The 27,499-nt window shown below is 27.2% G+C and overlaps 1 protein-coding gene across 1 annotated transcript in view; it reads left to right on the forward strand.

Annotated features, from left to right (window-relative positions):
• Positions 1 to 27,499, forward strand: part of LOC100209315 (coiled-coil domain-containing protein 146) — a 56,176-nt gene that overhangs the window by 3,912 nt on the left and 24,765 nt on the right. The window contains exons 2-9 of the mRNA XM_065813077.1: positions 1,153 to 1,276; positions 11,424 to 11,951; positions 12,039 to 12,106; positions 19,275 to 19,332; positions 20,337 to 20,432; positions 21,006 to 21,079; positions 21,226 to 21,324; positions 24,158 to 24,335. Coding sequence (XP_065669149.1) covers positions 1,166 to 1,276; positions 11,424 to 11,951; positions 12,039 to 12,106; positions 19,275 to 19,332; positions 20,337 to 20,432; positions 21,006 to 21,079; positions 21,226 to 21,324; positions 24,158 to 24,335 — 1,212 coding nt within the window. The 5' untranslated portion in view covers positions 1,153 to 1,165. The remainder of the gene's footprint in view (positions 1 to 1,152; positions 1,277 to 11,423; positions 11,952 to 12,038; positions 12,107 to 19,274; positions 19,333 to 20,336; positions 20,433 to 21,005; positions 21,080 to 21,225; positions 21,325 to 24,157; positions 24,336 to 27,499) is intronic.

Raw genomic sequence — 27,499 nt, forward strand, 5'->3', positions numbered from 1 at the left:
GAGTAGATACTCAGTCTCAACTGAGACTGAAGTCTCAGTGGGAGCTAATAGAAAAATCACAGTTTGAACCACTTGAAAGCGATAAAGCGGATCTGGATGTCTTACAAAGCTTGAAAAAGAGTTGCTTGCATCAAGAAAACCTAATGTGGTGAAGAAGTTAAAATATTTCTTGAAGGGCACTCAACCTCATGATGGTTATAAAGAATTTGGAAAACTAGCACTTCTCCTTTTGGGAGAAGATGATGGTATAACAACTATTTGCATTCCTGGGACTTACCATTGTGCCAGATGGATGGCTAAAGGTAAATACTGTTTAAAATTTTTTGGATTTTATCATCATTTAAATGTCACAGAGAAAGAAATTGGGATTTTAAGAAGAATATGTCTCTTCATAACCGCAATAAATGTGTGTTTCTGGTTTTCAGCTCCTCTTTCAACAGAAGTGCCAAAAAATTATCTCCTATTTTTAAAGTTAATTGAGAAATATTGTCAAATTGACAGCAAAATTGCAGTTGTTGCAAAAAATAAAATTAAACTTTAGTTATGATATTTAAGTGAAGATCTAGCAGTTCTACCATTATTTCCTGATAAAACTTCTGTTTTATCACAAAATTTTATCTGAAAAAGTGGAAATTGTAAATGCCTTAAAAGCAAAACCATTACCAGGTGACAAGAGAAGACTTCAAACAAGATTTATACTTTTTCTAAACTCTCTGTAGCTAATTTTGTTACACAACACTCAATGAATTTGTTTGACTCTCTCAATCTACTAACAGAATTCTTGACATCATCTCCAGAAACTTGGGCTATTTGTGATGACTACAAGGCTGCGTATAAGATATCTCATGCCATGAATGTGGTTAATGGCTGTGCAGAATGGGCAGTCAAGTTAGCCATTGACTTTAATAAAGTCAACAAAAAACAACAGTTAAAAAAAATAAAGAAATGTTTAAAAATAAGGAGCTTTTTTAATATTTAGAGTAGCCTTTTTTAATTTTTAAGTCAATTGTTTATAATTTTACTCAAAGTAGGAAATGGTTGTTTCATTATAACAGTGAATTATAAAATTGGCAAATGATGATATGATGATATATTATGATTTAAATTAGTTCTAGATTTCTTGACTTTACTTTATTTGTTAAATCTTTTTAGAGATATTTTAAAAATGGAAGTAAGAATTTTGGAAGAAGAAAGCGTAGAAGAAAAGAATTTTTATAAACAAACTAAATCGCTGGTTTCTGCAGATTTTAATACAGGGTTGCAGTGCTTAGAGGAGGTTTAATCTTTATTTTTTAAATTAAGTTTTATTTCTAAATGTTAGGTTTACAAAAATTTATTATAGCTGGAAATGTATGTTTTTAAAAATTATAAATGTAGATTATATGCCAATCATACGAAAGAAACAGATCCATATATACATTTTTAAATTAAATAACCAAGATATTTTCTTGACTCAATAAAAGCTAGTTAATGTCTTGCACAATTCTAGAAATGAGTTTGATTTTTAATATGATTTAAGAAAATAATGAATATTACAGATGTAACATCTTTTCAATTATATTAAGAATGGCTAAATCTTTGCAACTTTAGTATTCATTGAACTTCCATATAACATTGAACAGATGTTTCGAAGTAAAAAAAAAAAAAAAAAATGATTTTGGAAAAAAGTGTACAGATGAAGTTTGGATTACTCCACAGATGTTGTTGGACAGATGTAGTAATCTTTTACCAGCGCAAATAGTACCATATTATCAGCATAGGCTTGTATATTTAGAATAATGCACCTTGTGTTTGATCCAACACACAGGTTGGAGATTGTTAAAATCAAATTAGTTTTATATAAGATAAAACTAAAAAAAAAAAGGTATATATTAGCAAATCCCATATTTTTTTTGACGACCAGTTTTTATGAGGAGTTGCTAATGAGTGCTGTAGAGGTCATATTCATATGAAATTTTTAAATTTTTTTTTCTTATTATAGTATTTGCCCCATTTGTTCGAAGTTATGCTTTTTGCAGTTTTTGACTAACTTTGGACAAATTTCTAAGCATTGGTGCAAATAGATTTTGTTGTCAAATCTAGTTAATTTTTTCAATGATGTTTTTTTATATGTTCCAATTCCAAAAATGTGCTTTTCAATTTAAGATTTATATAGTACCTATCTTTCACTTATTACAATAGATACACTAACACATAGGTTATTGTAAAATAATTTTTTGTTGATCTATAAGGCTATTTCCATTCATGCAAAAAAACTTTATTATTTTTACCTCATGGTATAAAGTGATATTTTAAAAAAAAAAATACTGTTATTACAACCTTCGATCAAACAAATGCTAATACAATATGGTTACAATAAATGATTGGGTATAGGACTTTTGAGTTTCGATCTTTTGTTGTAGATTAAACTAGATCAAAATGTATCAATGTATGTAAAAATAGATATGTATTAGGGTGCCTCAGAATGAGAGACTTTTCAAAACAAAAATACGTATCTCGTTGAATTTGGTGCAAATATATAGAAAATAGGTTTTAAAACATACCGGTCACTTTCTGACCATTCTAGATCCTTCCTCGAGGCCCATTTTTGTGAAAAAATGTCAATTTTTTGTCAAAAATTGCTGATTTTTGTAACATTGAGGGAGGGCCTAATATAAACCAATTTGGCTGAATTAACAAAAAAGGGCCTACACTACATATATTTTGCATTTATTACGGAGTTTTTGTTTTATTACCGAGCATTTATTATTCAAATTATCCATAAATTTGCAAAATTTATGACTTTTGTTGTGATATTAAGAAAGCATTTGGAGTATACAAATACATTTTTTCTAATATAATAAAAGTGCTTTTTGGTTAAAAATATTGTACATTTTTTTTTTAATTTTTGTAATTCACCTCCCCAAGGCCAAAAAGGCCACTACAGACGAGGAGGCTACTTATGGTTATAACCCTCTCCCGACTCTATAACTCCAAAACACAAACTTTGATGAACAAGGCCGCTGCGTGGAGAAACAAGTTGAGCGCGGTACTACCATGGACATAGTAGGAATCGAACTCGGACCTCTTGCTTATGAAGCGAGCGCTCTACCACTACCGCATTGCTTGCTACTTTAATTAGTTATGTATTTGAAGGTAAGTTTCCTTGACATTCTTCCACCCCCCTCCGTCTACCATTTCCTGAAATAAAATAAATAGCAAACCATTTCACTTCATGTTCTTTTACTAAAGTTTCATATGAATTTATTTTTGAATACAAATCAATTAATATGAAGCCACTACATTGATTTAAAATTTGAAATTTACATTTTTGATTTTGAATTTTAAAATTCAAAATAAAAAATTAAGTAACTGAACAAGTATTGATATGAGTTATCAGAAACACAAGATTTTGCACAATAACAGTTTGAGATCTTCTAAAAAGATATTTCATATTATCAATAAAGTTGCGCCTGCTATTTCAGGTGTGTGTTGCATAGAAATAAAAATAATGTACAGCTATCGATTCGGTTTTATGATATTTTGTATCTACCTGAATAGAAGTCATGGTCACTAAAACACATTTTCATCTCAATATCGACACCAATCCATCACACTATTATACTCTGTAAGATAAATAATGTGAGCTTATTTTTACTATTTATATAGTATTGGTAATACTATTTTAATAAAAACCTATATGGTTTAGGAAAGCAACTTTCAACGGGTATGGATATCTTGCAACACTTAAAACAATGTCAATCAAACTTACCTAATGAAGTTACAAAAAAGTTAGATATTCTATATTGTTCATCAAAGTCAAACTTAAAGGTTTATAGGTGTCAACTAGTTGAATGTGAATGTATCATGACGAAAATAAAACATCCATGGATTAAGGCAGGATTTCCAGTTATTAGCAATGTAAATATTTGAAAAAGTTTAAAAAAATCTTGAGCAAAAATATTCTAATTTATTAAAAAATGTCAAAAGAAACTCAAAACAAGGTATTAAAAATCAAATAGGATTTGAAAATTTTGTTATATAAATTCTTTGGATAGGAATTCCACAACTAAAAGATTTTATTTAAAGTGACAAGCTAAGATCCAATAAATCTAAAATCAAAGATTTACAATTCTTAGAAGATCAAGAAGGTCAAAGATTATATAATTTGAGTCCTCTAGACACTAAATATATTGAGAAAGTAATTTGATTATGTTTTGGTTGTGAGAATTTGCATAGTGTAAGTTTCATTTTTGAAATGTTTAGGCAGTTTTGCCTCAAATCTTAATTAAATGATGTTCTCAAGGTAGATGAACTATTGAGTTACTTTACTACATAGAGTGAAGCATCAGTATATAAAATATTGATTTAAATACTTTTGTTTTTGGACTTATGTTGATTCTCATCCAAATATTTAGTTTTTAAATAATATACTCTTTATAGTTTGATAAATTTAATAAACATGCTCTAACTTTGTGTTTTTGTGACTCTAACAACTTATAACTAATAAATTTATTTTTATTTAAAGTAAAATCATTAAATATAAAGAAGTGCAAAAATGCAATGAAAAATGGATTTTTTTTTATAAAATACCTCTTTCGCTTCTAAATTATAAAGTTCCTGATGAAGATAAAACACTAATTGCCAAATCAATTTTATCTTACAAAATGTCATCTTCAAAGGTATCTGATTACAAGATTGAAAATAAGCCGAAAATGGATATCAAATATGGAGGGGGAGGGAGTGTGCCCCCCTTCTTTCTTTTTTTTTTCGAGGACCTTTTTTTTATATATAAAATTGAAAAATGGGCCCCCTTCACTTTGAAGGCCGGTTCAATGGTTCTGTTATATTAGAAAAAATGTATTTGTATACTACAAATGCTTTCTTAGTATTTTAACAAACTCACCAATTTTGTGAATTTATGGATAATTTAAATAAAAAATGCTCAGTAATAAAACCAGAACAAAATTATGTATGATTTTAAATGCAAAGTATATGTAGTCTAGGCCCTTTTTTTTTTAATTCAGCTAACTTGGTTTATATAAAACCCTCCTTCGACATCACTGAAATCAGCAACTTTTGACAAAAAAAATTTTTTCACAAAAAGCCTTGAGGGAGGGTCTAGAGTGGTCAGAAAATGCCCGGTACCTACTTTCTATATATTTGTACCAAATTTAACAAGATGCATATTTTTGTTTTGAAAATTCTCTCATTCTGAATCACCCTAATATATATTAGGGGTGTTCAAAAAAATAAAATTTCAAAAACGCGAATACACAACAAGCTAAATTTGGGGCAAACATAAAAAAAATACGATTACAAAAAAAAAAGAAAAAATCAAAAATATTAAGATTTACCTTGTGCTCAAGCGTCAAAAACCCCCTAAAAATGCCCCAAATAGTACCCTCGTAGCAAGGCTTTGAGCAGAAGGTAAATCTTAATATTTTTAATTTTTTTTTTTTTAATGTGCATATAATAATCTATACTTTATTTTTAAATTGATGTATATCCGTGATTTTTCTTAATAGTTCTTTAAATTGAAAAAGATTTTATGCAAAAAAACGAAAATATGTGCGTTTAAAAAAAGAATACGCAATAATTTGTAGTTATTTTATTTGTTTATATTCACATTGTTTGGTTTATTAATTATTAATGTTTCTTTTGTTATTTGATTTGTGTACTTTGTTTGCATTTTTCTTTTGTTCTCACTTAATAAACAATTTTATTACCTGGCTAAAAGTTGTAAAAAGAAAAAACGGACAATTGTAAATTAACATTAATGTATATTGCGAAATTCTGCAGTAAACATTTTAGTTTCATCTCATATTTTGAAATTAGTGAATGTCATTTCTTTTAAAATAGTTTTAAAAATTATGATGAACAATTTAATAGAAAACAAAGGAGAGTCACAAAAAATGAAAGTTTCAAGTGCAATATAGTAAAATAAAAGTAAGAAACTATTAAAAAGTGGCAATAAAAAGCAAAATATAAAAATGAAAAAAAACAAACATTTTATTATTGAGAAAGTGAAACCAGCAGTACCAAGTAACAAATTTGTTTTGAGCTTTTTTTAATTTTAAATATCTAGTTTAGGATATAAGATTATAGTTTATAATGTGAAATCTTATGACTATAAGATTTCATGTTGTACAAGAGCAAACTCAACCTGAATATTTTTGTTATTAACTTTAGTTGATCGACTGCCAACTGGATTAGATATTTTACAAAACATAACTTTTAATAAGTTGACGCTTTCTAAAACATCAAAAAAGTCAATGATAGTTATACGCTTGGTAAAAAAAGACAGAAAATACAAGAGATGTGTTGAACTGCATTGTAGGTGTATTCTAAGCAAAATCAAGGGTCCCTGGCTTAAAGCTGGATTCCCTCTTCAATCAGATAATAACTTGATACAAAAGCTGAATAAGTTGAACAAAAAATATTTGAATTTGAGAAAAAAACATGCACAGGAGGTCGCCTTTAGAATTAAAAAAGCAACAAGACTTTAGAGAGGAGCTGGGAAAAATCTTTTGGGCAGGAATAGCTGACTTACAAAACTGGATAAAGAAGGACAAGAATAGATTAGACCTAGATAGGAAAGAGGACCTAGATTTTTTATACAATCAAGAACACAACAGAAAGTTATTTCTAGGGCCTAAAGACAAATATAGCGAGAAGGTATTATATATTATAATATAAATCCATATTATAAACCTTTTTTCTGAATTTAAAAACTCTCCTCTCATTGCTCACTCTTCTCCAATTTTTCATTGGTTTTTATTTTGGGTACATTAATTTTTATTTTATAATGTATGCTGTTTAGATTTCGCAGAGTACAAGAAAGAGAAATCTATAAAAAATGCTGCTAAATCAATAGAAATAAGTTCAGAGTTAGAATTTGGTACGGACACCAGCGAAGATTTATCCTTTGATTCTGATTTTGAACCAAGATATTGGCATTCTATAAAGTCAAGCAGTCTTATAAAAGCTGAGATCCCAAAAGATATTATTTCTGGTAATGTTGCTCTAATTGCCACATTTACTGATATTTCTCCAAATGTTTTGACAAAAGTTACTGCTGCAATCCTTGATAGTTCTGGGGTTGATCTTAAAAATGTAAATTGCAGTAGGTCAACAGCATCTAGAAAGATGAAACAAACAGCTCATGAAATGGCAGTTATTGCTAAAGAAGATGTCAAACTTAGCATCCAAGCTTCTCCCTACCCATGCAATATTCATTTTGATGGAAAGACACTTTTTGAAATTAATAATGGAAAAAAATTAAAGCATGATAGACTTGCTGTTCTGGCAACTATTGATAGTGAGTCCCATCTTCTCGGAGTTACGCCATTGCCATCTTCATCTGGAGAAGATCAGTACAATGGTGTAATGAAAGTCCTAAAAGAGTACAATCTCGAATCAAAGATCGGATTACTTTGTTTTGATACCACATCAAGCGATACAGGAATACATAAAGGATCTTTAATAAGAATATCTACTGAGTTAAATAAATATCTAATTCTTTTTGCTTGCAGACATCATGCTTCTGAGTTGAGAATCACACACTTTTGTGAGGCTATAACAAATAAAAAAACTACAGCCCTCGATAACCATTTGTTTAAACATTTCAAAAACTTGTTTGAGCAGCCTAATTTTGATTACAACCCATCTATGTTAGTAAGTTTTGGTTGGGAAGAAATTAAAGGAACTGTTGTTGAAAAAGCTGCTACAGAATCTCTTGAGTATTGTAGATCTTACTTATTGAGAAATAATATTGTAAGGGAAGATAAAAAAGAACTTGCAGAGCTAGTGGTCAGCTATCATTCTCCTTCTATCATAAAAATTCGAAAAACTGGAGCAGTTCATCATGCAAGATTTCTTGGGAAATCTAAATATTATTTAAAAATGCAAATTCTTTTAACTCAAATTGATTTTATTCAAAAAAATAGAGAACTTATTAAGGTAATAACTAAATTTATAACTTGTTTTTATGCAAAGTGGTACCGCAATCAAATGATATAATCAAAGCTCCTTTTATGGATGTAACTGCTATTCATCAAATGCATCAGTATAAAGCAGTATGTGCAGAACCATTTGCTGTTGATGCTGTGTTGAATTCTTTATTTAAACACACATGGTATCTTGACTCAACTCTGATTCCTTTAGCCTTGCTGGATGATAGTGTTGCACTTGAAGAAAAGAAAAAAACTGGAAATGATAATATTGCTGCTGCAATATTATCATTTCCAGAACCATTTGCTTATTTTCAGTTTTAAAGTCATGTTACTTTAAAACTGAAAATAAGCAAAAAAAAGATATAGAAAATTGTTGAAAATTGAACTTAACATTCATCAGCAAATTCCTAGTTTAGCTTCTTTAGTTGAGTTTAGTTGAGTTCTCCTGGTTATTGTTTGATATGATCGGAATAAAAGATCAACGAATTGATGATTGACTGACCTTGCCATCTCAGTATTGGCACACACAATCAACATATAACTTATTTTTAAATTTTGCAAAAAGTATTATTTGTGTAAACAACCACGTGAAAGGGAAATTGGAATGATGCAACAATTTGTTTACCGCTACAGAGACGAGGAAGAAAAACAAAATAGGCTTATTGCTGTGGACAAGGTTTGCTCAATTTTTAAGGCATCATGCAGTGACTCTTTATTAACCAAGAAACAAAATAACAAAGTTATATGCAAGAAAAGAATCGCAAAGGGACTACTTAGCTTACGCTCCAAAATTCAGAAGATAACTTGAACTTTAGTATTTATATTAAAAAAATACTTTTTAAAGATATAAGTTGCACGTAATTTATGTTTGTATCATTCAATCAACCTATAAAAAAATGTTTTTCTAAAAAGCTAAATACAAATAAAATGAAAATCAAACAATGTGAATATAAACAAATAAAATGACTACGAGTTATTGCGCATTCTTTTGTTAAATGCGCATATTTTCGTTTTTTTGCATAAAATCGTTTTCAATTTAAAGAACTATTAAGAAAAATCACGGATATACATCAATTTAAAAAAAAAGTATAGATTATTATGAGCACATTAAAAAAAAAATTAAAAATATTAAGATTTACCTTGTGCTCAAAGACTTGCTACAAGGGTACTATTTGGGGCATTTTTAGGGGGGTTTTGACGCTTGAGCACAAGTTAAATCTCAATGTTTTTGTAATCCTATTTTTTTATACTTGCCCCAAATTTAGCTTGTTGTGTATTCGCGTTTTCAAAATTTTATTTTTTTGAACACCCCTAATATATATATATATATATATATATATATATATATATATATATATATATATATATATATATATATATATATATATATATATATGTATGTATGTATGTATGTATATATATATATATATATATATATATATATATATATATATATATATATATATATATATATATTAGCACGACATATTTTCTTATTTCAAGAAACATATTTCCTCCTAGCAATTTATTTTTTAAAACAAGAATTATATTTCTTGTTTTGAGAAATAAATCAATGGGTTTACAATTTTGCTGTGAGTTCTAATGAATTGTTAACAACTTTGAAGGATTTTATGATTTTACATTGTATAAAAGTCTGAGAGAATCTCATCTGCAGGCATTTTTTGAAACTATGACATAAAATATTGAAAATTAACCAGTAGATTAGTGAAATATACAATTCAAGACCTAGTGGCTAGTCTTTATCAACAAAAACTGTTCAGAAAAATTTCAGCTTTGATTTTATCCGTTTTTACATCATTTTGGACCTCTTTTTGGATTAAATAAAAGACTTTCACTATTTTTATGTAGTAATATCAAAAGATGCTAATGCCAGCACTACAATTAATGGATCCTAACACCATGAATGTTTTTACCATGACTTCAATACCACCTCTTCACCAGGCTCATATTCAATTTAATTGCACACCTGCAATTTGTCTCATTGATCTTTAAAGTGTAAATTAAAAATAATGCAATATAGATATAGACACTGCTACAAAATTATTACATTTAATTTTGAAAAGATAAGCTAAAAATGCTATTTCTATTTTATTTCTACTGACTTCTGTCAGTCTGTCAGTGAAGAAAAAAATTGTTTTTGATTTATTTTTTTGTTTTTTACATCTAACTTATAACCTTTTTGCAAACCATTGTTTTTAAACAATTTATTTAAATAGTTTAAACTTTAATGACATTTTTTAAAAGTTTTTTTTACTTTTATGATCAATATTATTCTTAAATGATAAGACTAAAATATCAAAACTTATGGAACTTTTACTTTTACTAACTGCAGAATCAGAAAACTCTTAGGTTAAAAACCACGATGTCCATGGAGAGAGAGAAATGTAGTATGCCATTCTATTGGTCTCTTTAACTATTTTATCACTCTGAATAAGAATTTTCCTGATTATGAGGAAATGTAACTTGAATTTTATGCAGCAAAATGTCTTTGCCAAAAACCTGGCATGTGAAATAGCTCCATTTTGTTAATGACCTGATTTTTTTCCGCAAATTCACAATAATCTCTGCACTTCTCATGAGTCTAAACGTAAATAATTTTAAAATTTAGTTAGAAACTTATATAATTTGTTTTTGCATAAAGGTATTTAAAGTGTTTTTATTTTATCCTTACCTTATTTTTTTTTTTAATTGTTTATAGTCTATCATATTCCTGCATGTTTTGAGCGCCAATAGAGCCTACTTCTCCAACCAGATGCCCATGACATGCTTATTAAATTGTAACTGAGCTGTCTCATTGTTTGCATTAATACCATTCTAGCTTTAATTCAGAGATTTAAACAGTTAAATAGTTCTAGCTCTAATTCAGTAATTTAAATATTTTTACCCTGGGAATTTTTACAGCCGTAAATTTAGAATCATAAAATGTTTTTTAAATCAATGTTATAAAACTTCATCACATTTTGTAGATATCTATTTTTATTAACTTATTTTTAGAAATTTAATGTCCAGATCAATAACATTTTCAAGATATAAAAGCTTGTCAAAAACAAAGTGTTTTTGAGTTGAAGATTTAAAAACATTTTAAACCACAGGTTTCTACAACTAAATATTTATATCTTTAGCAAAAATTTGCTGTAGGTCTTTTTTCGGAACATTTTTGATGGTAAATGTAATTTTTGAAAATATTTTTTAACATTGACATTTCTATTCACATCAGTCGAATGAAAGTGCCCTTAAAAACCCAAAATATGTAAAGAAGTTAAATTTTAAAAGAGTGGCGTGAGTATAAATAGTCATCCAAAATAAAAAATATCATTAAGAAAACAATACCTTGGGAACATGTCGAAACACTCTGTGTATTAAAGTTTGTTCATGAGGGTGAAAATAGGATGGGCTAATATGTGTGTGTGAGTGTGTTTATATATACATATATGTATATGTGCATTTTTTTTTTTTTTTTTCATTTAGCTTTGCAAGAAAGCAGATATAAGTGACGAGAAATATTTGATACTGAAATCTAAATATGTAAAGCTAATAAATTCATATGATGCAGCTACTGAGATGGAAAAAAAATATATTAATGAGGGAATTAAATTATTAGAAATAATTGAAAAACAAACTGCAGAACTTCAAAAAAGTGAACAGTTTCCTTTTGATGATGATAGTGAAGTGAATAAATTGCGCCTCACTTATTTAAAGTACAATAATGAACTCGCTGCTAGCACAGAACGCATAATTAATATGGAATATCAATTAGAATCCTTACTTGAAGAAAAGAAGGTTCTTCAACAAGAAGTTTTTAGAATGCCAAATCAAGAAGAGGTAGATGCATGTGTAATAAAATACAAAGATGAAGTTGAAAGTCTTAGACAAGAAGTTAATGAAAGAACTAATGAATGTAAACATTTGAATGAAGAATGCATGACTAAGTCTAACCGAATTATGGTTTTACAAAAAGAAATGGAAAATATAGGAAAAGAGGAGTTAGATCAAAAGGTTTTATAGTATTCTGTTAACAATTTTTTAGCTATGTTTATTTAGTTTTTGAAACTAACAAAACTAAAAAAAAAAATTTCATTTTAGGAGGAGTTAATACGCATGCATAATGATCATTTATCTAAAAAGTCAGAACTGATCATTGGAAAATTGAGGTAGTTTATTAGAAAACAATAATGTTTTTAAATAAGTTATTTTGATTTTTTTGTATTACTAGCATGAGTTGTTTCGCACTTTATTATATACACAAATTATTATATATTAAGAATATCTTACAAATTGCAGTTGTATACAAATTTATATTATTTTTTTTTTTATAAAAAAGTTTGCAAGTTGTAATAATTGTGAAGATATTTGATTTCAAATTAATTTGTGTTAAAGGAAATAACATTTGGGTTAATTTTTCCGAGGTCTTTATCATTTTTGTTGCAAACATATATTTAGTGTCTCTATGTATTACAAATTAGAGGTGCAAAATTGTTTTATGTCTTTATAAACATTTTAAAAAATTGTAAATCACTGTGTTGAATCTGCTGATCAACCCCTATTTATGTTTGAAAATCTTTTAGCAGCACATTTTATGCACCTTGCATGAAGTTATAAATATTGTAACTTTGCTTTTATACTTGAATCAACAAAGTTCTGTTGTTAATAACAAAAATTGTATAACAAACTTGTTGGAAACATTAGATTTAATTACACAAGTGTATGGAGAAGATTTTTTGGTTGAAATTTTATTCATGGATTTCCCAAAAATATTTAATTCATTCACACATACAATTAACAAATATATTGTTTGGACTGGGATTCGTGTCATTTTTGTTGAATTGGTGCAAAGCTTTTTTGTCCAACCATAGTCAGAGAGAGAGGTGATAGGAGAATATATTTCAAGTTAGAAGATGTTTACTACTCAGTAACTGGACCTCTTCTATTTGTAATCTTCGTTAATAACTAAAGAAAAATTATTATAGATATTAAATTATATCTAAACAATATCAAAATTATTTCAATCAATCATTGTCATGTGGATAACAAGTTATTACGAGAGAACATAAACATCTTAGTGAAATGGTCTGAAGAATGGTTAATTAAGTTCAACAAATCAAAATGTGGAGTCATGTTTATTGGTAAAAAGAATTCAAGATATACAATAGCGACAAAAAATTTTCAGACTTGCTAAATAAAATTTAATCTTACTAATATTTCACTAAATTGATCATGTTATATACCAGTTGAAAGGTTTTCATGTTTACTGTTATGATTTGAGCAAACATTTATTATTTAATTAATATAATTTAATTAATTTAAAGATTAATGATTTTTAATGAGCTCAAAAATTTGCAGACATACTGAAGTTTTTCACATTTTTTTTAAATAATTGCTAGTTCATTGATATTGTAAACAAATACTCTGTGGAAATAATTAAAAAACTTCATTTATAAGTGATTAAGGTCATGGGGTATAAAAAATGTATAATATCTCCAGAAAAAAGTTGATAGCGAAATTAGTTCAAATGAAAATTTGTTTCATAAGACAACACATTTTTATGGAGCTGGTTAGTCTGCCGATAGACAAATTATGAATAGATGTGAACTTGTGGATCCACAAACATTCAAAAACAAATAGCGATAGATTCAAAAAGATTTGAAAGCTCATGATACTAAGCAACGAAAAACTCTATTTGAAAGCTATTTATTTAAATCAAAAAAATAAATGAAACATTTTAATAGAATCAATTATATAATTTTATTACAAAATGTTATTTACGTCATGCAAATGTATTTGGAAGATGTCCATCCTAATAGCTATTGTTAACCCTGAAAAATGCCTAAAAAGAATTAGCATCACTGCATCTAAAGTGGAGTAGTCAAAATTGGTCAAAGATTCTTTTTAGTGATGAAAACAAGTTCATACTGTTCTGATAAGATGGAATCAAGCTTGTTTGATGTCTATTAAGTTCAAAATATGATCCTAAATCAGATATGGTTACATTAAAACATGCAGGAGGTAATGTAATGCTTTTGAGATATTTTAGTTGGGATAGTGTTGATCCGCTCCATAGATATACTGGAACTATTGATCAAGAAATATACAAAAACATATGTAAGAGCATTGTATTACCACATGTGAAGGAAAAATGACTCATGTCAGGAAAATGTTGACTGAGAATTGATATATCATCATGATAACAATACAAAACACACAGGTAAATTGGTTCAAAAATTCTTCAAAGTTCAAGTTGTCAAGATGATATTCCAATCAACTGAGTTATTTGAGTTTAGATGACATTGATTATTTATGGGAATGTGTTTACCGTCAAATATTATGCATATTTAAGCTACAAATTATGCTTCAGAAAAATCAAAGAAATTATGCACTTTGTTCCTATTGATGTTTACATTAATTTAGTTGACTTTATGCCTCATAGATGTGAAGCCGTTCTTGATTGTAAAGATAGTCCTACAAAATAATAATGTGATTTTGTATTTCTAATAAATTTCAATCAAATATAGTTGGAAAATTCCTACATTTTTAAATATAAACGCTTTGTCTGCAAATTTTTAAACTCATTAAAAGTTGATATTTTTTTAATCAATTAAAATAGGTTTATTAAGCTATTAATATTCCTTCAAAACAATATAGTAAACATAAAAACCTTCAATTAGTATGTTGGCTTTAGTAACATATGTGAAATGAAATATTGATAAAATTCAAACTTTTTAACCCTATCCACAAATTTTTGGAAGCTACTGTAAATATAAATTAAACAAATTTGTTTTAACAGAGACAACAATACAAAAAGATCTTTTTATTTTTGTTTCAAATAATCTAGAGTGGAGTCATCACATTAGCTCAGCTATTGACAGAGAAAATTAGGCATGATAAAAAATTCTTTTGAGTATTTGGATGAATTTTCATTAAAATTATTATAGAAATGGTTAGTATGTCTTCCTTTGGAATATGGAGCAACAGGTTGAAATCCATAATGGATAAAGGACATTAAAAATTTTGAATTGGAACAACCCAGGGCTACAAAAATTGAATCTTTGAGGGGGAAGCCAAATGAAGAAATGTTAAAGGTATTAGAATTGCAACTTTGCAAGATAGAAGAAGGAGATATGATCTGATTCAAATGTATAAGACTTTAAAAGGGAAAGGTATAGTTAATTTTTACCACCCTCCAAAACCACCCTTACCACCCTTAAAAATGATTTGAGCAGAAATGATTAAGCAGTAGAACTAGTAGTAGAACTTTTTGCTCACAATCAAGATGTTTGAGGTTCAAATCTAACCAATCCTTCTAGATGTACCATGCTCAACCTGTTTCTCTGCAACTTTGTTTATACACCTATGCTTATTTATTTCATAATTATTGTTATTTATAGAATTTTTGTGATAATTTGAGATATGCTTCTTGAATATTATTTTTACTTAAACATCTTATTTATCAACAATTTAAAGTTTACTTAAGTAACTAAGTACATATTATAAGTAAAAATCCCTTATAGCATATATACCTATAGCATTTTTACATTATGCTACACCTTTATTTGGGTTAAACTTTTGAAATATGCGCTATTATATAACACTTTTTATGTTGCGTTGTGTTTTTTGATTGGTTATACTTCTGAAGCTGATTTTAAAAACTGTGACCTTATTTGCAAAAATATTGGTTTGAGTAATTAATACATGGTACCATTTATGAATACATTAAATTTTAAACATGCTGCAATCAAGACAAAAACCAGACTGATAGGCATACCTAGTTGGTACTAAAGAAGAATGTTCTACCTTCACCTGCACTAATGTCTGTCAATGATGATGCATTGGATGATGTTTCTTTCAAAATTTTAAATTGAATTCTAGTTAATGGTCTTAAAAAATATCATTCTAAAGACTTCATAATTATGATATTTAGGTCATAACATGTGATAAATAAAAATCTGGACAAAATTAGAAATGGTATAACTTTTTAACGGAGCCATCATTTTTAACAATTTAAAAAATATAATAACAAAAAATATCTAAATAATAAAAATAAATAGATTTATAAGTTTTTCATGCCATGATGACGAACAGTGTCTACTCTTGTAAATGTGGCGGCAGCAAGCTGATGTACGCGTTCTATGTCAATTCTTTTAATTGAAAACTCTATCCGCTTTTTAAGTTTACCTAGATTTTCAGCTTGCCAGTTTTTGTTGTACACTAATCTCTTAAGTTCAGACCAAAAATCTTCAATTGGACGTAATTCTGGCACATTAGCAGGATTATGCTACAAATTATGGTACAAATTCAATATTTTTTGCTTTAAAATAACTTTGTACTTTACGTGAATAATGCGATGAAGCTAGATCAGGCCAAAAATCAATATTGTCATTTTTATGATGTTTTTCAATGAATTTCTCCAATCTAACAAGACATTTTGAAATATAGACATCTTTATTGACTGCTTGGCCTGATGGAGCAATGTACTGCTGAGAGATTCTCTTTGTAGAGAATGCAATCCAAACAAGTAATTTTTGCTCAAGTTTGTGTTTTCTTTTTAACCTTACATTATTTGATGCTGCATTTATGTCAGAAGAGTAAAATCCAGCATTTTCAGAAATATTAGTGTTGCTCAAATAAAAATACGATTCATCGTCAATAATAACAATTTTTTCCAAAAAATCGAAACCAACCTGTGGCACTTTGAACGAACAGCTGCTTTTTGAGCTGGTGTTCTTTTCGGTGTTTTAGTTTTTTTACGATAACGAATGCTATTTTTTTTTATATATGTACAGTTATATATTTTGCTTATGTACAGTTGTGAAACATGAAATCGTTTTGCAAGACCACGCTGTGAAATACCATCTTTTTGATCAATGAATTTTTTAAGGCGCTTTATCTCTTTTGCAGGCATCTTTATTGCTTTGCAACCACTTCCGACTTTTCTTTCTGGTCCTATATTGTTCTCCTTTCTTTTAAGTATATTATAAATAGTAGATTTTGGTATGTTCTCCATTCGAAAATGATTTACAATAAAGTTTTTGTTATCATCCGGATGGTAATCCAAAAATGCGTACACTCGTTTTCTAAGGGAGTCTTCGTTATAAGATTTTTTTTCATTTTTAACTATTCTTAAATAAATTATTTTTTAATAATACATTTGAAGAATTAAATTTGCAACAAAATAGATGGTTTTAAATTAAATTTGCAATAAAATAATGGTTGCAATTATATAAAATTTTTCCTTTGTATTTTTATATTTACACAAACTTTGTCCAGATTTTTAGTTATCACATGTTATATTAGTGGTAGTAAAAGAGTTTTAGATTTTGTATAAATAAAAAATGAAATTTTTTTTAAACATTAGAAAGACCTGACACAAAAAAGTTACATTAGAGTGTAATTAGAGTTGTTAACAAGGTCATAATAATAATAATAGCAAGGTCAAAGCCACATGTTACAAGGAGAAGACCACAGGTTTCAAGGCCAAGGGCTTAATTTTTGCCAAACTTAAGAGTTAAAATCACTGAAGAGTTGTTAAATAAATTGTTTTTTTTTGTTTCTTTTTTAAATAACTCATCTTTTAAGGGGGTTTACAATTTATTTGAAATTATAAGATGATAATAAAAGTTATTTTTATTATAAAAGTAAAAATGCTACATTTTGATTATGTAGTAATGGACATTGTTTATGTAAAAATGTTCTGCCTTGTTGCATAAAAATGTTGTGGTTTTTTTAAAATAACAGGAATTTGATAGGTAATAGTTATAAAAAAAAGTTATGTCTCATTTTACGTTATGTAACCATAACGTAAAATGTTTCATCTCAATACATAACATTGTTATAAAAGAATAAAGGGTGATTAATAATCAAAGACTGGGAGAAACAGATAAAGTGTCTTTTTTGCCTTCTAAAATTTGAAACAATTGACCAGCTGGTTTATAAAACTGAAATATTAAAAACAATAAATCTTTGAATGATTTAACAATATATATTTATTTTAAGTTTTTATAATAAAATATCATAAATTTTCAACAAACAGCATAAATAAATACCAGTTAGTTCAAAATTTGACAAAGCACTAAATACTTATTTACTTGTTTGCAGCAAAAAAGTAAAAATAAAAAACCTGAGGAATTTTGAATCACCATACCTAAAATATTCTTTTATATTGCTGTTATTTGTTAATAACAAAATAAAAATAAAGCATGATAAACAGCAATATGGCAATGATAAAAAAAACATTTACTGTGTTATTAAGTTTAATTAAATATAAATAAATGCAACCTTGTTACCAGTTGTAACCAATTTAAGATGTAACTTCAAAATGTTATAGGGGTTATAGGTATTTAAATGATAAGAAAAAATGCATACAAACATTTTTGAAAAGTAAAAGCATGCTTTATAACTTTAATACATAAGTGTTCTGTCTATCAATGTTTAAGAAGTTTTTTTTTCTATTTAAAAGAACTTTTCAATGGACAAAAGATCAATAAAGTAACATTTAAAAAAGTTCAATAAAGTAATGTTTAAATATTTTAAACATGTTTTTTACGATAGTATGTTTTCTTTATTTAATTCAAATTTGAATATTTAAAATATTAAGGCTTTTTCAATTCCTATACAAATGTCACATGTTTTATAACTTATGTATTTTTTAAACAGTTAAAACTAAACATGTGCAAACTTTGATTAAAGTTATTTATCATCTCAAAAAAGTTATTTAATTGGAGTCATCAATCAGCCCAAAGTACATATTTTATAAAATTGATGTGATTAAATTTTTTTTATAATTTATTTTATTTACCTAAGGCAGACAGGGCCACTACAGTCAAGGAGGTTTTTTTTTTTTTTGCGGTTACAACCCTCTCACAACTCTTTAACTCCGACACAAGAGTCTTGACAAACAAGGCTCCTGCTTACTACCAGGAAAAGGGTGAAAATTGAACTCAGAACTTATTGCTTAAAAAAATGTGCCAACCTTGATGGGATTCAAAGTTACCATAATACAACAATTGAACAGGTTATGCAGCATGATCTGTTTTTGGTGTGACAAAGTTGGATATACTATTAAAATATTTAACATATAACTTATAAAATATGTTAATTAAATAATTTATTTTAGCTTTTAACACTTTTATTTTTCTCAAAAATAATAAATTGATGCATTAGTTTGCGCAACATTTAATCATATTTGAGAAAAAAAATAGAATGAAAAAATATTATTATGTAAATTATTATAGAGTTTAAATTTCTAAAACAGTTGTTTTTAGGACCAATATTACCCATAAATTTTAAATCAATCAAAATTTAATGTTTAAAAAAATTCGCGTTTAGAAAAACATCTGAAAAAGCTAAGCTTTGTGATATTGCTGTGCAGGAAATCAATATTGGAGTAGGTATTTTAAATATACTTTATTTTTTTGCTTATTTATAATTTCTCTACAGCATAGAGCAAATCTTTGCGGAAAAATTAGGTATTATGTTACATTAGGTAGCTTGTTCTATTATGAAACTATTCTGCAGCTGAAGAAGTTTTTGTAGTAACTGTTTTTAGTAAACTGCCTGTATTTTTTGTGTAGTTCTCCTCTGATACTTGAATATGGACCATTCAATGATTCAATGTAATAGTTTCGGATGAGTTTGGATCACAGTACTTTGCTTTGTTTGTATTTAAAAATATTTAATAAAGTCACCTCTATTCTTCTGATTTTAAAATATTTTAATTATAAAATTGTCAAACGTTTTTTGTATGATTTGTGATTGAGACCTGGTACAAGTTTTGTTGAGCTTTTTCAAGTTTTTTTGTTTCATTTTTTGTATATGGGTTCTAGAGTGATTCAAGATGTGGACTCTAGAGTGGTGCACAATATTCTAATTCAGTCTAATGTAGGTTTTGTAGATAGATTTATTTGCATAATTAATTTATTAGACTTGCTGTTTTGAAATTTTACTATTTTACATTTTTCTTCAGGCTCCATTTTTAACTTCCAACTTAACTTCACGCTCCATTTTTCAGTCTGTTTAACTAGTAAATTAAGATCTCCATCTTGTAACAATTCTTGATCTTTGTAATTCAATATTATGACAAATAATCTGCAAAAATTGCTTCCTGATACTTTGAACTAATTATGTAGTATAAATGTTAATGTCTTCTGTAAAGTCAAACAACACATTGTACTAATATATTATATACTCAAAGACTCAATTTAATTAATTATTTGGCTTTTACATACTAAAAATATAATAATAACTGTAAATATATAAATAGACATATAAATATATATAAATGTATAAATAGATATAAATATATAAATAGACATATAAGTAGATTTTATATAAAAATGTTATTTATCATTTAGATTAACTAAAGTTTAGTTTTTGTTAAAATAAAATTAGATTTCTGAAATGATTGACAGAGTTACTGCTCTTGATAAAGAAAAAGAAAACTTGATTGTAGTTTTAGAACAGCTTCAAGAAACGTGTCAAAAAAAGGTTGGTTATTTGTCATTAATTTTGAAATTTGAAATAAATAAATCTGAAATATTGATTCATAGTAGGTTGTTAAAGCAAAAAGTTAAAAAGCAAAAAGATGTTTAAGTGAATTTTTTTTTTTCATTTTTTTTATTTTTTAACAATACACCTTGGTTTTTATCTTTGTTTTTAAAATATTACATTAAATTAACTTTTTATTAATAATTTAAATTAATAATGTGTTAATAATTTTATATTATTGGTTGTGCTATTCCAAATATATTAAAATATTAAGTTCATTTTTATTAAAATTTTTATCTAATAGTTATTAAATACTAATAGAAACCATTTTTGCTTTCAACATTTTTGCTCTAACAACCCTGAACTGATTTATAATATTAATGACCAATTAAATGACCATTTTTTTGCTTTAATGACCCTGAAATGGTTGATATAAATGAATGATCCTGTAATGATTTATATGAATGAATGACCCTGAACTGAATTATAATATTATTTCTGTTCAGATTTATTTAATTTGAATTTCTTTAAATCAATTGTTATTCTGATAATCTTGAATTCTTGATGTGTAAGGAAAAAGAAGCTGATCTTCTTGTAAGGGAATATGAGTTTGGAAAAGATCACCAAGCTGAGCTACTGGGCGATAGGTAATTTTGTATTGATTTTAAAAGTTATTTTTTATATAAATTCTTTTATAATTTTATATCAATTTTTTTTTAAAGCTACACTATCTTGTAACAAAATTTGGTTTTAATGATAAAATTTGAATTTGAATTTATTTTGCTTTTTCCAGAGTTACATTAGATTTAAAAATGATGCATTTAGCTATTGAATTGAAAACGGAGTTCAGATTAAATGCAAGAAAATTAAAAGAGAGAGATAAAGAATTAAAGTTAGTTATTTACCTATTTGTTTAATTTACATTTAGTTGTGACTATTGCAAACTAAAATTCTAAAAATATCAACTAAAATCAAAAATATCAACACACCACTTTTTCTTATTACTACCAGGTTGTTTTTATTACAAATCTTACAAATATTAAATAAAAACAAATAGAGAAAAATTATAAAAATAATGTTTTTTTAAAGTCTTTTCAATCCAACTTTGCCAGCATTGGTAAGGTGGAATTCAAAAGTAAATTAGGCTGGCATAGATTTAAACTTGTGTTACATTGTTTACTGTCTAGGATGATGAATCCTGGAACTTTATGACTCTACTCATATATTTTTAGTTGTGCCTCTATGATATTAGCTATGCAACTCTTCCTGATATCTCCTAATGAGGGTACAGCTCTCAAACTTAGTTTGATGGTTCTGAGGCCAGCTGGTATTAAGGTTTCCTGAACTTTGTGGTAGCTCTCAGTGAGGCTGATTCTTTCAACAGCTGTAAAATACTAGACTATTAACAGTGCCATGTTGCGCATAGATGGTGTCCCTGTTAGTGTTTTTGGTGTGCATTGTCAAGGCCACAAAATTACGACTTTAGGTTAATTAGCAAGACTGAGACAACTGCATAGTTTATTGGTTGGGATATTGTGCTCTATCTATGAATGAGTCAAGTTCTCTTTAAAATTAAACCATGCCCAAAGAAACCAAAAATATTAAATATAAATCACCACCATCTAACTGCTTTATCTGCCTGCTGAAAAGATTTGTGGTTTCAATTTTCAAAGATTGTGATCTGTGGTTTCAATTTTTAGAAAGTCTGGAGATCACTCTGATCCTTCTAACCAACACCCAACCCGTTTTTTCACTGTTATTAGTTAGGTCTTTGAAGCTTCAATTAACTAATCTCTGTAATCTCATCTAGAGTTTAACATTTTACTCACAATTAATACAAATTTTGACTCTAGTTCTCGAGCAGACTTAATAACTGTTGCAACAGAAAGATTTTATTTTACATTAGATGCAAGCAGTAAGTATATTCTCTTCATATGATAGAGCCCTCAGAATTAAAAAAAGTAAGAATGACAATAAACTGGTGACCTTAAACTATTTTTAGTCAGCATTAGGTTGACAATATTTTAAAACAAAGTTTACAGTTTAACAACAAACAAAGGTTACACTTTAAAAACAAACAAAGGTTACACTTTAACAGTACTTTTAAGTCAGCAAGTAGGTTGGCATTGTATAATGCCCACTCTAATTCTGATGGCTGTATGATATATAAAAAAACCAAATGAAGCTTGCTTCAAATGGCGTATCTAAGCAAATTTTTTTAAATATTGAATTATTTCTTTATGCTCAAATAACTTTTATTTGTATAAATAATTTCCTGTAACGTTGATTCTTTGTATTTTTTCTCATCATATTTTCCTGATTCATGCAAATTACAGTTTTTTAATTTTTTTAACCATTTTTTCACTCTTTAAGTTTTTTCTTTGTTTTCTGTTAATCCCAACTTAAATAGTGTTTGCTTGCACTGTTATTGGGAAAGAGTTTTAAAAAAATAGATTACAAGTATTTTTTGCTACCATTTTTTTAAAGTTTTTATGATTTTTATTAATGAAATTTAATTATTTTTAACTTAAAAATCGTGTTATATATTATACAAATTAAATTTTTTTTTATATAAACCTTTAAAATAATTTTAAATGTTTACAGTAGCGTGCAAAAATAACCGGACAATAGCATAACTTGATAATGAAGTCCAATTTCTTTCAAATTTTCACTGAAATGTCAAAAAATTGATTACAAATCTAAAAACAAATGAGTTTTTACTAAATCTAAGCAATTTAATCTTAAAATTTTTTAAGATTAAATTCATCACTAAAAAAATTAAATCAATTTAATCTTTTTAGTGATGAATTTAAGTTTATGTTATTTATTATGTTATCAAAAGGCCATAAAAATGATCCTAAATACCAGCTACCAACAGTAGCTGGTATTTAGGATCATTTTTATAAAAGCACAGAAGTCGAAATGTTATGAACTGGTCTAACTTGAACAGAGATTGTATCGATCCTATCCATTTGAACGATGACATAATGGACAAAAATATGTACAAATATATAGTTAAGAATGTTATGCTACCACATACTAAAGACAAAATGCCTCGAGGAAGGACTTTTTAGAAGGACAATGACCCAAAGCACACTTCAACCTTTGGGAAAAACTTTTTCAAAACCAATGAAATTCGATTAATCGAATAGCCTTAGCAAAGTCCTGACCTTAATTCCATTGAATGTCTATGTAAGCTCATTGATCAACAAATTTCAGGTCGAAAACTAATAAGTAAACATGATTTGTTGAATACTCTGAAAAAAGAATGGGGAAAATCAAAGTTATTGTGATTATGAAGCTTGTAGACTCAATGCCTTTTCACTGTCAAGCAGTAATTAATGCTAAAGGCTTCCCGACAAAGTAGTAAAACAATACTTTAAAATAAAGCATTTTCAATTTAAAAAATGTTTAAAAAAAAAATTTTATTCAAGTTTTTTTTTTTTGTCTGGAAACTTTTGCACGCGCATATTTTAATTAAATGAACTTTTACGATTAAATTGCTTAGGTTTAGTAAAAATTCATTTTTTTTAGATTTGTAATCAATTTTTTGACATTTCAGTGAAAATTTGAAAGAAATTGGACTTTTCATTCAAAAGTTATCTCAAGTTATGCTCTTGTCCGGTTACTTTTGCACGCTACTGTATTTAACAAAAAAATTTAAAATTATTTTTTTTATAAACATTTAAAGTTATTTTCTTTATAATTTGGTTTTGTTCAAATAGGCACTTAAAAAAAGCTGAGCTTCAGTTGAGTGCAATAGAAGATAGTTTTGCTCAAACAAAGTTGTTGTTGAATGATATAAAATTGCAGACATCAATAGAAAATAAAGATTCTTTAATTGAAAAACGCTTAAATTTACAAAAAGAAGTAGAGATTGTGAAAAAGGCTTTTACAAATCAGGTTTTAATTTTTAATCATTTCTTGTAAACAAAAATACTTTTGTTAAAATAATTCTTTAGAAAGAAAAAAATATTTTTTAGTTTGTTTATTTAAGGTAAATTAAAATTTTAATTAAATTATTTTGATGGGTTTATTCATTTTTTGCACATTTAGATATTCTGATTTTTATATAGTAAATTTTCTTAGATAAAAAAAAGCTTCACAACAGACCAATTTAATTTAAGACTAATAGTTTTATATAGTTTTACATAGTTTTATATAGTTTTATATAGTTTTTTTTTTTTTAAATAGTTTTATAAATTATTGTTCATACATATTTTTATTGAAAAGTTTATGGTTAGTAAAATTTTTTACTCTATTCGCACTTGGTGAAATTGATATATTATCTTAATTATTTTTATTTTATTTACACTTGGTGATGTTGATATATTATCTCAATTATTTTTTGTTTTATTCACACTTAGTGATGTTAATGTATTATCTCAAATATTTTTGTTTTATTCAAACTTGGTGATGATAGTATATTATCTCAATTACACCATGTAACAAAATTTTGTCCTTTATTTCAAAGTGTCACATTGTAATTGCTTACATCCAAAAAATGTTGAAAAATGATTTCATTGAAAACAAACTTGAGTTTTATGACTATAGCACAAACAAAATTTGTTTTTACTGAGACAGAACAAGGATAATTTCATATTTTGTACATTCGGTCTGATAAGAAACAGTTGCATATTAAATAGTTAAAGATTACTCAATTAAATAGATAAAAAATTACTTAAAAAGCTTCAGAAATGAGAAGATTTTGTAGATTTGCAAGTGTATTATTAATCATTCTCACAAAGTAGCTATCAGATGTTGTCCCTCCACAATGTTTTTATTATACTACCCTTAATAATAGCATTCAAAATCCAATATACCATGATGAAAGCACTCCTTTTTTACACCAGAATAAGGTCCCATATTCTTCTTAAATGTATCGAAATGATTGCTTAGAATATAGACTTTGAGTAATACTAAGGATCCTATTTTGGCATCATTCTTTATAAGAATCTGAAACAACTCAGCCACAGAATTCGGGTAATTACAGCTTTGTAATTATCCATATTCCACTGATTTGCCTGGATACTAGAAGCTCAGCATTTAACTCATAAGACTTAATATTTTGATCAGATCATTAACATTTTTTCAGCCAGGGAAGTATGGGTTCCACTTCTTAACTGCTCCTGCATTTGTATCTCTTATATCTTCCTTGCTCTTATACTTACTGATTTCTCTTAAAGATGATCCAATTAATAGGGGGATTAATTGATTCAATTAATAGGGGGATTAGTTGATCCAATTAATAGGGGGATTGGGAACAGGGAACTCAGAGCATTGGAAAAATGAATGTCTGAATCAACAATTTAAGGCATATTTATGTCTAAACAATGTTTTGTAGGATTCACAATACAGAAGTAGCAAGTTATGCTACTTCTGTATTGTGTAAAAAGTAGTTTTTTGAGTGGTTTAATGGTTGTTGTCAAATTTACAGAATAGCAAATCTCATGACTCTCCTCCTTTGTACCGATCTGTAACATAGCACATGTAACTAGTTATATAAATTTGAAAACAGGAAATTTCACATATCACCTCATACAATGCGTATTATTAAAATGTAACAAATTTTCTTATAGTACACCAATAAATATGAGACTTTGTCAATTCCATCTTCTTAAAATGAACTACATATTGTCACTTGAGAGTTGGTTTGTTTAATATCCACTTTTTACTGAAAATAAGATGCTGTTATAGAATTTTAAGATATCCTTGTTTAATATTTACTATAAAATATATAGAATCAGTGTTGCTTCTTAAAATTTTCAGATCATTTTGTTCAAAATCCAAAAAAGAAAATGTCATTTTCTAAAATACAAAACAAGTTTTGTACAATTTTGAAAGTCAATTTTTGAACATCTTTCAATGAAAACTTTACATTTCTTAGAATTGGGTATAAAAAAATACAAGGAAACAATAATTAAATCTACTGAATTAATGCAAGAGCCAAAAAATAAGGCTCTAAAAACTGAGCATTAGCTTTTCACTATTAAAAAATAGAAAAAAGAGATTTACCCAAAAGGCTTAAATATTTTCTTTATGAAACAGTCAAATATTATTATGAATAATATTTGTACTCAGTGCAGTTTTGCTCAATGCCTAAATAAGATATGCAAATATTTTTTTAATTTTAAATAAATAGACTTTAAGTATCATATTAGTAATAGTTTTATAGTAAAGATGATACATTGAAATACCTAAACTGGATATAAATAAAATATGAGAGCAGTAATACCCTAATAACTATAACCGCATTTTACTAACAATATATAAATTGGTCTGTTGAACAAACCAATTCTCAGGTGACAATATATCTAAATCAATCAAATTCTACAAAATAAACCACATCAATCGAGAATCAGTTTTTATCTTATCTTCAAGAGTTCCCTTGCAAAATTTGCAAGTGAAGTGTGGTGCCCAGGACTTTTCTTGATCTCTGACTGACTTGCTAAAGTATGTCTTATAAGCCTTACATATTCTGACTTGTTTTCATAAATTATCTTTTGATCTTGTCTATATAAATTGTTCATACACATGGCAAAGTGCATCTGCTGGATGCGAACAATGTCTTGATGCCATTAAAAATAAATATTGCTCTTCAAAATGCAACTAAAATTTCTTTATTCACCAAAAACACAAACTGGTGGTTTTAGTAACATGTGCTTTTTTATACACCAAAACAAAAACTCTTGGATTTTGTCACCAGTGCTTTTTTATTTGTGTGACTACTTTTCAACTATTCTATTCATTATATTTTAGATATTTCAAATATTATATTCATTATATTTTAGATATTTCTTGAAGGTAAATAAAAATTGTAAAGGCTTCTTGAAAGTTCTAGATTATTATGGAAAACTCTCTAGCCTTCTAGAAATTTCAATCAGTTTACAAATATTTTAGAAGAATGCTCAGTATTCAATACAATTCAATTACTTTCTCAAAAACACCTTAGTCACAGAAGCAAAATTTTTGTTGAAAAACAACAATTTGAGTAAACTCAACTCAAGGACAAAACTAAACAAAAATTATTTATTGGTAATATAGCTTATAGTTATAGATTTTTTTTA

The sequence above is a fragment of the Hydra vulgaris genome, chromosome 12, assembly GCF_038396675.1.
Source record: "Hydra vulgaris chromosome 12, alternate assembly HydraT2T_AEP".
Taxonomy (NCBI): Eukaryota; Metazoa; Cnidaria; class Hydrozoa; order Anthoathecata; family Hydridae; genus Hydra; species Hydra vulgaris.